A 14256-nucleotide genomic window follows, 5' to 3' on the forward strand; every position below is an offset into this window, starting at 1 on the left:
CTGGAGCCCGCGAGCCACCGCAGCGAGAAGCCCGCGCACCACAACGAAGAGTAGCCCCCGTTTGCTCCAACTAGAGAAAGCCTGCGCGCAGCAACAAAGACCCAGTGCAGCCAAAAATAAATGATAATAATAATATAAAGAAAAAAAATCTTATGAAAAAATATGCTGCACTAAAGAGGCTTTAAATGAAGTGACAAATGTTTTCCAAACAATACAATTCATTTTAGATTATTATTTTAGAAAAAAGAACAAAAAGTGTTGGGGTAATAGAGGAGAAATACTACCTTAAATAGGGCAGTAGAAATGTATTAATCATTAGATATCCCCTCACGTTTCAGTCACTTTATGCTTCAATTTCATTTTTTAAGAGCACAGGAATCGCCATGTATTTTCCATAGGAATTTTTAAATTTAAGTTTCTAGCTAAGGAGTGTGAAACTGGACTCACTAATCCATAATTAAATCATTTGTATTTTTCATATTACTTATTATTCTTCTGTGAAATAGAAGCAATATTAGTCTTCCCAGTTAGGAAAAAAGTTTATTCACTACTTATGACTATCCTTTGTAAGTTACAGACACCAGATGTTTTCCACATTTACCAGCATCATACCACATAGGAAGAAACACCCCACTTCAATATCAAAAAGCTGGTGTTATGGTTGAATTGCAGACTCTGTGTGCACTTGGTCTGCTACTACAAGGTACACGGCCGTGTGATGCTCTTGGAGAGCCAGTGTCTACCAAACACAGGTCTCGGCAAGTGCTACAGACAAGGGAGGTTTAAGCATTTAGATAGCTGGTACCCCCCCTCCAAAACCCCATCCTTTAGGCCATTTAAAAATATCCATCATTCCCTGCCTTAGTTCCCAAGCCTACGGAAACGTGAGGAGCAGCTGATGACCGAGCAGACTCGAGTGAAAGAGCCCATCCTGCCTGGCTGAGCTGCCTGAGCTTTGGACGCTGGCGGGTTCCTTTCACAGGAGCCTGCTTTCCTGACTGTGTAGCCTTTAGCTGCACCTCACGCAATCCAGCTTAACTCTTCAGGACAGTTAGGATTTTGTTCAGCCTGATACCTGCGACTGCAATACAAATTAAGTTTGGATGACACTGTTAAGATGATGGTTGGAAAAAAAAAAAAAAAAAAAAGATGATGGTTGGATTCTATTTACACCGACTGACAGTTGGGTGGGTGGACACACACAGAGGGAGAAGGAAGGGTTCCGATCCGACCTATGTGTTGCTCTTGAACCTTAGCTGGCTGCCAGCTGCTGAGAGAAATCAAGGTGGCTGCACAGAGCTGTTGGTGGATGTGGAGTCCTCTGGCCCCAGAAAAAAATGTGACTTTCTTCAAATGACCCTGTAGGGGAGCATATTATTCATAACCATTTCCCCACCTTTTGGAATTTCCCCTGCTTTCCATCTGAAGGAAGAGCTCACTGTATGAAGATCTGAGCATAGGTGAAGAAAAAAGGTGCCTTCCTACTGAACGTGGGAAAGATATTTACTGAATACGTACTAAACGCTTACTGTGATGAGTACTTGCTGGGAGCATTTATGTAGCTCCTAATTTCTTCAACAACCGTGCAACCTAGGTGTTGTGAATGCTAAATTCTATGTGAGGAAACTGAGTCGCAGAGAGAGAAAATAATTTGTCCAGGTTCAAAAAGTCTGTAAGAGACAGAACCAGGATTCATACCTAGCCTCCACCCGATTTGATTCTAAGGTCCCTGTTCTCTCTTTTTAAAAAACAATTTATTAAACAAGCAATATTCTTAAAATATTAGATTGGTCGAGAAGTTAAAAGTATACTTGTACTTTCATTTGGGTTTTAACTTCTGCTTCCCTTTTCAAAACACGTTACTTTTCAACTTAATGGAAACAATATTGTAAGAGGGAGATGTGACAGGGTTTTTATTGTCGCTGCTTCTTGGGTGGTCATGGTATGGCGGCCTTGATTACACCCACAGAGAAAGTACGGCAGAGTCCCAGCGTGACACATCTTAACGTGTTTTATGGTTTGAAGGGCGGAATAACCAAGGTTTTGCAAAACTGTAAAACCCTGTGCAAGATCTTGATAGTAAAATACATACACATATAACTGTTTTCAAGTGTGAAAGTTCTACCTAACGTGGGATGTTCACAAAATCGAATCATTCAAAATCTGTAGAAAGGGGCAACAAGAAGCTTAATGATTTCTCCACTGCAACGATACCAGCACCTAGAAATGCAGCAACTTCAAAGCACTGTAACCTTGAATCAGTTATTTCTCCTAAAAATTTTAGGAATATGATTTTATCCATTTGCTGATACCAAACTGAGATTAAACTGAATTGTTGATAACTAGTGAATCTCAAAAGGAACAAAAGGAATAGGAAAGAGATGAAGGCGACTGAGGCATGCAACTGAGTAGAAAGTCCATGAAAGCTGAATGTTACGATGATATAATTTTGATGGAGAAACCAGGAAATACTAACTTTCAGAGCGGGCTGGTGTTAGAAACTGCGTGGTAGATGCTATGTGTATACATTTCAGTTCTTAGAAGACAGAACTATACTTGCAAAGTTCTGGGTTCACATAGCTATAGAGACAAAGACATTATTTTTCTAAAATCTGCCTCTTTTAAATGTTATATAAAAGGCAGAGAAAAAAACGATATGAACTCTAAGAGGATGCATTCAAAAACAGATTACAGGAGATTATTCTCTCCTGAAGGAAAGCAGTGTATAAAGACTTCAGGAGCATATACTGGCCCTGGGCACCAAGACGTTGTTCGTACCTGCCTAATACAGATTTTTTTTTGGCACTACAAAGTCCAATGTGATTTTTAAAACATTATTTTTTAAAATTTTTTTTCTGTAGGCAAAAATATCAAAGAAGAGAGGCAGAAAATGATCTCAGGAAAAAAAAAAAGAGAAAGAAAGAAAATAAAACCCCAGGAAGAAAGCTGTCATGTTCTGTGTTTCAACTTCACAAAAGAATTCTATCTAGAGGTTGAGCCTTTCCAATCTATCTCTTGTCACTCAGGATATGAAACTCTAATTTAGTGGCGTGGCCAGTTGAGGCTACACTTCAATATGCTGACGAGCTGAAGCAGGAGGTGCTTCACTCCCTTACTTCTGGTTTCCATCCTCGGTTGGCTCCTTACCTGCAAACTACGACAGTCACTTGCTGTGTAAGCTGTAACAATTCTAAGGCGGGGAGGACAATCAGTGGGCACCTGAGTTTCACTAGATGAAAAGTTACATCACCCTGCCTCACCTCGGCCCCCTCCGTCTTCAGGGAATTGTTGAATTTTATATAAAGCCTATTTATAAACCACTGCAAGTGATACCTGCATTCATCTTGCCCTGTGACATCACCTTCTCATCAATAATTTAAACCTAAGAAATGGATTAAAGGGACTCTGAAGGGACTTCTCACACATGGAAAAAGAGAAACCAACTAAACTCTCCAAAATATTCATTCACTCCTCTTACCTTGTTCTTTGATCTGACGAATTTGCTTCACAGTTTCTTTTAAGATTGCACATTTGTCAGGTTTGAAGTTAAAGTTGTCTATATCGTTAAAATTAGCAAAAATCAGCTCTGCAAGTTCTTCAATATATTTATTTTCCTGTTCACGATTACGTTTCTCAGTGCTCCTCTTGGGGCTATTACGAAAAAGATAAGCATGTTAACCAAGTTCTAAAATAAAGAGAGCAAACAAAAGTTACTTATAGAAACATGGAATACTTTGGTGGAAAAAAACCCTCGAATCTGCCCTAAATGTTGCATGTTTTTTTTTTTGAAATCAAACTTACCCCAGTTGGTGATTACATATTTACCTGTGTGATCATTTGTTCAATGTGTTTCATGTCTCCCACTGGACTTGTAAGCTTCACAAGGACAAGGACAGGATGATTTGCTCACCACTGTGCTTAACGCAACGCTTGGTAACAAAGAGGTATCAAATTCATTGTTCAATAAGTAAAGAAGAGTTTTAGAAACATAAGGGAGCTCACGCTTATAAAAATTTATTTAAGATTAATAAAAGAAGGGAAGTTAATCTAGTTAAAATAGGAATAAATAAACTTCAATGATTTTTGATAAAGCACAGCAAAATGATGAAAATAAATTTTTATGATTTCATAGACTTCTTTAGGATGTTCATAATCAAACCCAACGGCCTTTTAAGATAACGTTAAAAACCACAGTACAGCTAGAAACAAAAGCGAAACTGGCCCAGGGTCTTTGTTAACTGTCCAAGCTGAATGACATGCAAAACGTAAACAAATGGTCCAAGTTCGACTTGAGTATGAGAACGTTAATGGAAGGGAGGGAAAAAATAAAAATTGGCAAGATCTCCTCATCTGAATTTGAGGAAATAGCAAACTCAAAAGTTCCCTTTGGTAATTACAGCATACAATTTTTTTCTCAAGTACGGTAGAGTCCACTGGATGACATTCAAACAATACAATAAATAAGAAAAGCAAGTTGTTTAATGCAGCAGCTCTCTGTATTCTTAATATATAATTATTTGTATGTAATGCCAATTTATAAAATCTTGTAATGTGTAGTAGACATTCATATGTTTGCCTCTAAATATTAGCTTTATTCTCATGTACTAATAAACCTAAGATAGAACACAATCTCTCCACTTTATAGTGGTTGCACGAGTTGTCCAAGATCACCTAGTGAGTGACTGGTAGAGCAGCGACCAGAATTGGTTTTGCTAAGCCTCATCTTCACTCCTGGCTTCCACCCTATTAATTCCAGGGAAAGGGAGACAATGGCTGCCATGCGCAGAAGAGCTAAGTTCCCATTCTGAACCTCTCTACCCCCTTCACCTCCCTCCATCACCCCTGCCCCCCCAAAGATGCCAACGAAATGACACATGGGTGGGAAGGAGGGGCTGTGCTCCAAGGCCCGGGGGAGGGAGGCGCTGTGCTCACCCCAAGAACCAGCAGAGCACTGGTGAGAGAACAGCCTCCATGAACCAGCTGGCCTCCTCAGCCAGGACTGCCGGGCCCTGAAGGCAGTTTGACAGACAGAAGGCTGAGGCTGGCCAGGAAGGCCCAGAGAACCTACAGGCCACACACAGGAGATGGGGGCTGCGGTGTAGACGGTGGCCTTTTTTTTTTTTTTTTTTTTTTTGCAGTACGGAAAATTCCTAGGAATGGAACTGATAGTTCAAAAGAAGATATGCATTTATAATTTTAACAGATACTGCAAATTACCCTGCATGGAGGTTATAACAACTCATACTTCCACCCATAATATATGATATGCAACTTGTTTTAAAATTATTTGTTTTATTCACTGAAGACCCACAGTCTTTATCACCAATTCAAAAGCAAGGGGATTCAACATTTCATTTCTTGCTCTTAAATATAAAAAAAAAGAAAGAGAGGGCTTCCCTGGTGGCGCAGTGGTTGAGAGTCCGCCTGCCGATGCAGGGGACACGGGTTCGTGCCCCGGTCCGGGAAGATCCCACATGCCACGCAGCGGCTGGGCCCGTGAGCCATGGCCGCTGAGCCTGTGCGTCCGGAGCCTGTGCTCCGCAACGGGAGAGGCCACAACAGTGAGAGGCCCGTGTACCGCAAAAAAAAAGAAAAAAAAAGAAAGAAAGAAAGAGTAAAAGCCAGTATAAATGTAACAGCAAACTTTTTTACTATGGGTTATCTTGTCATTATGACATTCTAAAAGTAAACAGGAGTAAAAATGTGAAAAGTTCAAGATTATATAGAATAAACTGGTTTTAAGAGTCAAAGTACACAGGGGACCCAGAAGTATGTAGCTTTCCTCTTCTTGTAAAGAATAATAAAATCTGTAACCGATTAGCATATCTAAAATGTAAATAATACATAACTAAATAATACATAACTGTCCAAAGGCTTGACAGTTAGGGAGAAAAACCAAAGAGCATCTGAATCAGGTGTGAAATCAGTGTGATAAAATATCAAAGGCTCATGCATGCGGCTTTCATGGGCAATACTGGTTGTGTTCTCAGTGAGAATCTAACCTGGGTCCAAGTTGGTCAGGACATTCCTTACGCTTTCTTGTCTCTGCCCTGGATGGGTCAGAGGTATTTTCTCCCATCCCACTCATCTTGAACACATATCAGCAACTGAAACAGAAAACAAGGAGAAAACAAGTGAAGAGAGCTGATGATCAATTTACCAACAATAAAAAAAAGCTATGGCTTTAATCAGAAATTTGACAGCAGCAATTAACACACTGTTTTGACTTATGTGCATGTATAATTCCCAATGAAAAGGCATGTATAGTTTTTTTTTGTAACTGTGCTTAAGTTAAGCAAATGTAAAGGTAAACAATTAAAAAACAAACAAGCCTACCTCAATGGGCCCACTCTTTGAACAGGAGTTGTATTTCAGCAGCACCCTGAACTATACGCAATCTGCTAGTCTTGCGTCTCTGCTGCCAGCCTCCAGTTTCAGGAGTGCTCTTGCACTGTGTGGGAACTACAGGTGCCATAACGGGCTCCTCCCAGACTCTGTTTGGGGTTGGCCAATGTCAAGTCTGTGCTGCAATCACTCACCCATGAAGAACAGCCCCGGGAAGAGGCAGTGCCTCGCCACAAAGCTGAATGTTTCCAAATCCGACCAGGGCGCTCTGACACCCCTGTCCTGGCGAGCAATGTCCCTCAAACAGAGGATCTTCCTGCCTCCCTGGCATCTCCCTGGGGTCTCCTCCTGCATCAGCTGCTCACTGCTCCCTCCTCAGGGCCCTCTCTCCTGGCAGCTCCCTCCCTGAGCAGTGGCTTTCTCTCACATCCTGCCACCCCTGACCCTCCCTCCCTCCCTCAGCTGATTCTAGCTGCAATCTCCCAAGGTCTTAAGATGCACTCAAAAGATCAGAAACATTACTGACCCTAATGGAAGAGGCCAATTACTGGCCCCTGCTCTCTGAGCTCCTTTCCCTAAGAAAATAAAAGGACATATAATAAGAGAATCAGTGTGTTCACATTGGTCACGATGAGCGCCATCAAAATAACATTTAAATATGCAAATAACAAGAGTGACAGAGGTTTAAGTTCCAAAAGAACTAAGCAAGGGGACTAGAAAAGATTTTGAGGAAGTGGAAGACGGTGTTACTTAAGGTGCTTAATAACTGCTCAGCAAAAGAAAAGCAACAGCCCCAAAGGTTTAAGTCAGCATTTACAAGTCTCTCCTAGAGTTCTAATTCTATGCCATTTCCCCGTCTTCTGTCCCCCAGGCTTCAAAAACTACCTTCGCCCTCCTTCTTTTCCTGCAGTGGCTTTTCACCCTTTCCAGACTGGAAAAATCAGAGGGACGTGCCTTATCAGTAGAAGGTCAAGAACTTATAGAAGATGCCATAGAGTAACAGGTTCATCGAGAGCAAGGACAAAGAGGAAGGTGGGCTAAGAGAGCACCGCCCAGTTCCAATGGTGGCAGCACAGCCACATAGCCATCCAACTGCCCGGCCGCTCCCCAGGCTGGGATCTGGGCGCTCAGGTTCACTACACTCATTTTTTCTGGCCTCAACTCTGATCCAGGCGGGGAAGAGGAGTTAAACTTTTTTTTGAGGAATCCCGTGTAAGGAGAATGAAGAGACACTGTATCAGTTGAGGGAGGTGGCGCCAATTACATTCTATTCAAGAGGTCACATCAGGAGGGGACAACTCTGAAAGGTAGTGCCAGAGCTTCCTGCTGCTGGGAGCAATGTAACTCGTCCCAAGGTCCTGTGCTGTACTCACAAGTTTGGGCTGATAGGTATAAACTGTATCTCGTTACTGTGCATTTAGCATTTACGCTGCACCAAGCGATTTACAGATATAATTTAATCAGCAAAGACAGACTATGAGAAGCAAGAGAGCAAAGAAGCCAGGACACATCCAAGCTCCACCAGTTGGTTCGCTGTGGGACCTTAAGAAGAAGTTAGCTCTCGTGCCTCGATTACCTCTTCTGTAAAATGGGGATAATCATTAGCATCTATAGCACAAGGCTGTTGAGTGGATCAGCAAAGGGCAGAAGTGGGATTGACACACAGGCTTACACACTCTTAACCACTGAGTTATGGCAAGGGATCGCCTCATCAAAACAGCCATTCTTCCTCTAATCATGGAATCACAGGTCAGATGGGAGAAGCAAGATCCGGACTGCCTGGCCCCCATGCTCGGCTCCTTCCCCCCCCACCTAAATATCATTTGTTCATTCAAAGACTGCCTGCCCGCCACTGTGCGTCAGGCTCAGCGTGTAAGGACCGTGAGAAGGGATGTCTCTCTCTGGAAGAAAACAAGGTGAGAGAGAGAAATTTATGTAGGAAAAACTCCAACAAGGAAAAACAGGTGAGATCCAAGAAGGAACGCGAGTGAGCTCTCAACAAACAACCTAGGGGATTTTCACCCTGGAAGCAGCTTTCTATAAATCAAAAAAATTTAAGTAAATTTTTATCATCAAAATATAGCCCCTGAAATGTAACAAAATACCCTATATAGTAGGTATATGTGATAAGTCTGTAGATAAAAATGGCCACCCCCCCCAACAAAAGTATTAAAAAGTATAGTATTGAATACTATCAGAAAGCTCAGAAAGCTTCTCAACAGACAAGTAAAATAAGTGACTGTTTTCCTTGAAGTCGTATATACTCAGTTTGGGGTTTAACATTAGCATCAGCATCACCTACTTTTATTTTTCCCAAAACATATATCTAATAATTGTAACTCTGCATGAAGGGACAGCGCTGATGCATTTCAACAAGGGACTGGATGGAAGTGAGGCGTGAAGGCAGGAGCGCCCGGGTTCTGGTCCAAGCACACTAAAACCATTTGAGCAGACTCTTTATGTTTTACTTGTATCTACCCAAGTCTGGTTCACAAACCACTCCATTTGTAGCTTTAAAACTCATTATTGGGCTTCCCTGGTGGCGCAGTGGTTAAGAATCCCCCTGCCAATGCAGGGGACTCGGGTTTGAGCCCTGGTCCGGGAAGATCCCACATGCCGCAGAGCAACTAAGCCCGTGTGCCACAACTACTGAGCCTGCGCTGTAGAGCCCGCGTGCCACAACTACTGAAGCCCGTGCGCCTAGAGCCTGTGCTCCGCAACAAGAGAGGCCACCGCAATGAGAAGCCCGCACACCGCAACGAAGAGTAGCCTCCGCTCGCCACAACTAGAGAAAGCCCGCGCAGCAACGAAGACCCAACGTGGCCAAAAATAAAATAAATAAATATTTTTAAAAAATCATTATTTTCTGCTTGAACTAAGTTATTTAAACGCCAACTTTCCCCTTTTATTTTTATGTGATGGTACCTTAAACACACTTCCTCAAAACCTAAAAATTTCAGCTTTTCAAAAATTCCTGCTTGTTCGTCTGTGCCTGCCCCATACGTCCTCTTTTCTGAGCAACTTGCCTAGGCTATGGATGCCAGGACACACTGCCAACCAAACTTTAAACCACCAAAGGGAAGAAAAAGGACTGGGGGTGGGGGGGGTCTGCAGTCACTGGCCAAGTTGGGGACAGGCGGATGCCCTCTGCCAGCCGCAGCCATCAGGCTGGGGATGCCCTGTCTGAATCACTGCTCATCTCCCAGGGAATAAAAGGACAGACTCTCAGACGGAGAAAAAAAGGAAAAAGTGAATTTAGTGCTGGAGCAGGGAGAGGAGGAGGCTGGGGAAGGTGGTGACAGGCAGTGGACGGCTCCTGGCGCCTCCCTCCTGCCTGCCACGGGGCCAGAAGTAGATGTGATGTTACAGCAGACGTGTGGATTTAAGCCCTGCTCCTCAGTGGATGAACCAAACAAATGACAGGAACCTCATCAGTGAGGTTCTCAAAGAGAAGAACGGAGGGGCTCTAACCTAGACTGCTCTAACTGATGTTCTTAACGCCCTGTGGGGGCTCGGCTGGCAGCAAGTGTTAGTATTTCACGCCCGAGCGTGCGTGCGCGTGCGCTAGGGGAGTCAATTTTTTTCCCACCCAAGTAACACATAAAAACCAGTGACAGATAGATCTATGGCTTCCAGGGTGCATGTACACATAGAAAAATCATTGAAAATAAAATAAACTGGGGGGAGGGATAGACTAGGAGATTGGGATGGACATATACACACTACTATATATAAAATAGATAACTAATAAGGACCTGCTGTAGAGCACAAGGAACTCTACTCAATCCTCTGTAATGACCTATATGGGAAAAGAATCTAAAAAAGAGTGAATATAGGTATATGTATAACTGATTCACTCTGCTGTATACCTGAAACTAACACAACATTGTAAATCAACTATACTCCAATAAAAATTAATTAAAAAAAAACTGTATAGATAGATGAGTTTTAATGGATTTTTGTAGATCAAAGTTACATATTAATTTGCAGTGAAAAGGAAGGAGATGGAGAGTACAGAAGGGCAGCATTGAAGGTTTAGACATTTTATTTTGTGAGCAGGGCTAAACTAATAGTTTCTTAAAAGGTCTGCATGTTTTCAACATTCACATGAAATTAACGTTCTGGAGCATTTCACTCTGAATTCTGAAGAGTTCAATGTAAATCACAAAAACTGAAAATGACACAAGTAAACTCCTGGGTCATATGTGATGGGAAATGACAGTCATAGAGAACAAGCCAGTTTCTATCAGATGCTGGGTGGAGCGCGGAGTGTGTGTGAAAGGACAAGACTGGAAAAGAAGTTCCAATTTGTCCATTCTTGTTATCTAGAACCAAACAATAGCTCTGCTTTCACTGTGACAGCACATCCTCCCTCACATCCTCTGATATCAACTTGTACGAACTAGACAGTTAGAGGAAAGATTTACAGCCACAAGAACTGATGTTTGATTTTCTTAAATTAGCAATATTCTGGGCGGGTACATGTGTGAATAATGCCAGTTAAAGCCTTAGCATAATGACAGAAAGCAAAACAAAATGTTAACCCTGAATACAGCTAAAAAATGCACTCTTCTTGCATGAAATTCACCGATGTAGCCTACAAGGTAACAAAGCTGTTGCTCACAATACAGCCTCATGCCATTAAAATTAGTTAATCATCCAGAATTTATGTAAATGATAATGTACATTTTATCGTTTATCAGTATTGGCCATCTTCCAAACAAGGCCTGTAAGGCTGTCAGATTTTTTATATGCTGAACAAATTCAGTTAAAGAAGAAATAAGGATAATGCTGTTGCTGAACTCCAAACATAATAAGTGATCAAACATCAGATTTCTATTGCCAGTTTCAAGAAATATTTTTAAAAAGTTAGGCCTGCTCTGAAATTCCTCACCTCACTTTGAGATGAAATTTATAATGAAATGACATACAAAGCTGTTGGAACAACTTTTCTTATCAACACCTATGTGAGGAGGAGCTGCCTGATAAATCATCCAGCTCTTGATATGAGACCAGAAATGCCTCTATACTTTCTAAGGCCTTCCAGGCTCTTCCAGAACTCTCTTTACAAGAGACAGATGACACTGTTGTGTACTCTGTGGTCTGATTCTTCACAAACTTTGCAAGACTAAGAAATACTCAAGTAATATTAAAAGTGTACATACATCTTCACTTAAGCACTTTTCCATTTCTATTCTATTAAATTGATTATGAAAGGATAATCTTTTAGGGTTCTCCATCGCTCAGAAGTCCACCTCAAAAGTTAGATGCATGCATTATTTCTTTATCACAAGTAAAAACATCTGTTCATTCTAAACTGTAAACAATTTCTCCCTCAGAATATACTGTGTTCCAGGAGGATCCCTTTATGTTACAGAAGCAAAATTTCTGGGTCAGACTCTGATAAGCCTAAAAAAACACAGTATCTACTTTTAAAATATACACAACGGGCTTTTAGGATGTAGATGCCCGAGAAAGGTAGAAAATAGGGAGTGGGCCAATCCTTGGACGTCAGTTAGAGGATACAGCAGTGAAGACAAGGGAGGGGAAAAACCACTTTCTAAACAGTGTCAACTAAACAAAACTACCCAAAGCAAACAATATTTTGGAAGACCCCAACTCTTGGCAAGAGTTAAAAAAATCTTCCATGCAGTAAGTATACAGATTGTATGCAAGGACGTATCGTTGATTCATCCAAACAAGCAAACAAAGAGCATCACACATACAAACACAACGTAAGCAGAACTTTGAAGATTTACTGAATGCAGGGATGAGAGCACACAGAAAAAAAACCTCTTCCTTCCCACTGGCAAGACAAGTAATGCATTAATACAGTGATAGAAGAGGCTATTCAATATTTCAAAAGTAAATTTTTGTTAGTAAAACGATATATTATTTTCCCCGAAGTGTTACTTTTTACTGGATCATAGGAACACTTTTAACTTCATGTTTACATGATATTATTTTGTTCCTTGCTTTTCATACGATAAAATTTTAGTTTACCCCACACATTACAGTGTGTATTTTCATAAAACTGCACATTAATTCATAGAGTGACAAGAGTTAAGTTGCAAAGTTTTAGGAGATTTCCCTTCATACAAATCCAGAATAAAGGGCATCTTATCGGAAACAAATTCTCAGTTAAACTTCACTACTTTTGAGCAACTTACTGTACACGTGGTTTTTTAAATTAACTTCAGTAAGTCAAACACATACTATTATTAGGAGATGATTTTTCCAAAATAAAACACTAACAGTTTCCAGTTGGATACAGGATTTCAGAAAATACCACAGACTACAACTGCATCTCTTCTTCTCCAAGTAAAATGGCTTCAACACCTACCTTCTCTTATGCTGTTTCTCACTCCACGGGAACATAATAACTGCGTAGAGACAAATGTTTAAGCTAAAAATTCCTTCCTTTTCAATATGCCCCACTCTCAGATTTACTTTTGTATAATAGCCTTAAAGTGGTATATTAGACAGTAACTAGAAGATATATTCCATTTTCTGACTGAAAGCCAATAATCCTCATGAATTTTTTAGCTAAAAGACACTTCAAGATGCCATTGGGAAGACTGTAATAAACACATTAGGCTGCAAATGGGCGGCAGCCACTCTTTAACACATGCTGCAATAATCAAATAAATGGCTAAATTCATTTTCGCTGGTTACACAAATATTTTGCTGTAACATTTCCATAATCTCCATCTCTCGTAAAGAAGGAAAAATCCTCTCTGAAAGTCTTATCTTAGCAAAATTCGGTGCAGGATATGTCAGTAGCAGAGAGCTGTTCTAAACTATCATTACCAACGGGCGGGGGGTGGGGGAGGAAACGTCTAGTCTGACATCAGTGGCATAAGATGGTTTCCACTTTCTGAATTCTCACAGGCTAAGTTCCTTAATATAGCCAGTCACTGGGCTGCTTCTACACCCAACGACGTCAGCCGGTGCTAATCCAGCCAGGAATAGCAAGACTAGGTTTTAACAAGGCCTCAGATGAGGAAACACCAGGGGAAGAACTGCATTCCTTGCATAATGTAAGCACTTCTCGCCCCTTCAAGCAGGGTGTACTTAGTCCCTATTAAATATCTGGAAAACCATTTTTCACCAAAGGCTTGGCATTCTGGAAAGAAGTCATCCAACTAAGAACCACAATGTAGTGCTTGTGTTAGAGTTTCATAAACTTCTCCAGATTAAAACTCAATTCTCTGTCTTAATTCTGAAACCCATTTTAAACTTGAGATTTCAAAAAAACCTTCCCAATTTATGAGAAAAACTTACAGAAATGTCCAGGGCAAGACAGTCTATACCTACGTAAAAAGTATTTTTGATTATTCCAGTTGTAAAAAGTTTTTAAGTAAATAAATGAGAATCTTCTCCCACAGTATAATATGTTGTTTGCTGTTTTTTTGCTAACACTTATTACTTATTAAGCGTTAAGCACTTTTCTTGTTTAAAAACCTACATTTTAATGTTTTTTATATATGTGCGTGTACACATACACACCCTCTCTCTCTCTCTCACACACACACACACACACACACGCACGCAAACCCTCACCCTTTACAGATTATCTAACCTCTCTGACCTGTTTCCATAAGTAATTTGCTCAAATTGCTCAGATAATAACTGACAGGTCAGGAGTCACGCTCGAGTGTAATCATAACGGCTATCATTTACTGAGTGCTTACCATCTTGGCAGGTATTCTCTAGGTACTTTACACATAGGTAGACCTTTAGTTCCCATAACCATCTATGATTATCACCAATTTACAGATGAGGAAGCTGAGGTACAGAAGAGCTACAGTAACCTGACCGAGGCCACATCGTTAGGAAGTTTTAGAGCTCATAAGTGAATCCAAACACCTCCTCAATTCTTAACCACTGCAACGTGAGCACTGAGGCTCC

General features: G+C 41.0%; 1 protein-coding gene across 11 annotated transcripts in view; it reads right to left on the minus strand.

Moving 5' to 3' along the window:
* The window catches only part of NCOA2 (nuclear receptor coactivator 2), a 271124-nt gene that overhangs the window by 88557 nt on the left and 168311 nt on the right, over positions 1-14256 (minus strand). For all 11 annotated transcript variants that reach the window (XM_019925203.3, XM_019925202.3, XM_019925196.3 and 8 more), the window contains 2 exons: positions 6003-6107; positions 3479-3651 (listed from right to left, as the gene is read on the minus strand). In XM_019925203.3, the coding sequence (XP_019780762.1) occupies positions 3479-3651; positions 6003-6088 (259 nt within the window). In that variant the 5' untranslated portion in view covers positions 6089-6107. The remainder of the gene's footprint in view (positions 1-3478; positions 3652-6002; positions 6108-14256) is intronic.

This window comes from Tursiops truncatus, chromosome 17, assembly GCF_011762595.2.
Source record: "Tursiops truncatus isolate mTurTru1 chromosome 17, mTurTru1.mat.Y, whole genome shotgun sequence".
Taxonomy (NCBI): Eukaryota; Metazoa; Chordata; class Mammalia; order Artiodactyla; family Delphinidae; genus Tursiops; species Tursiops truncatus.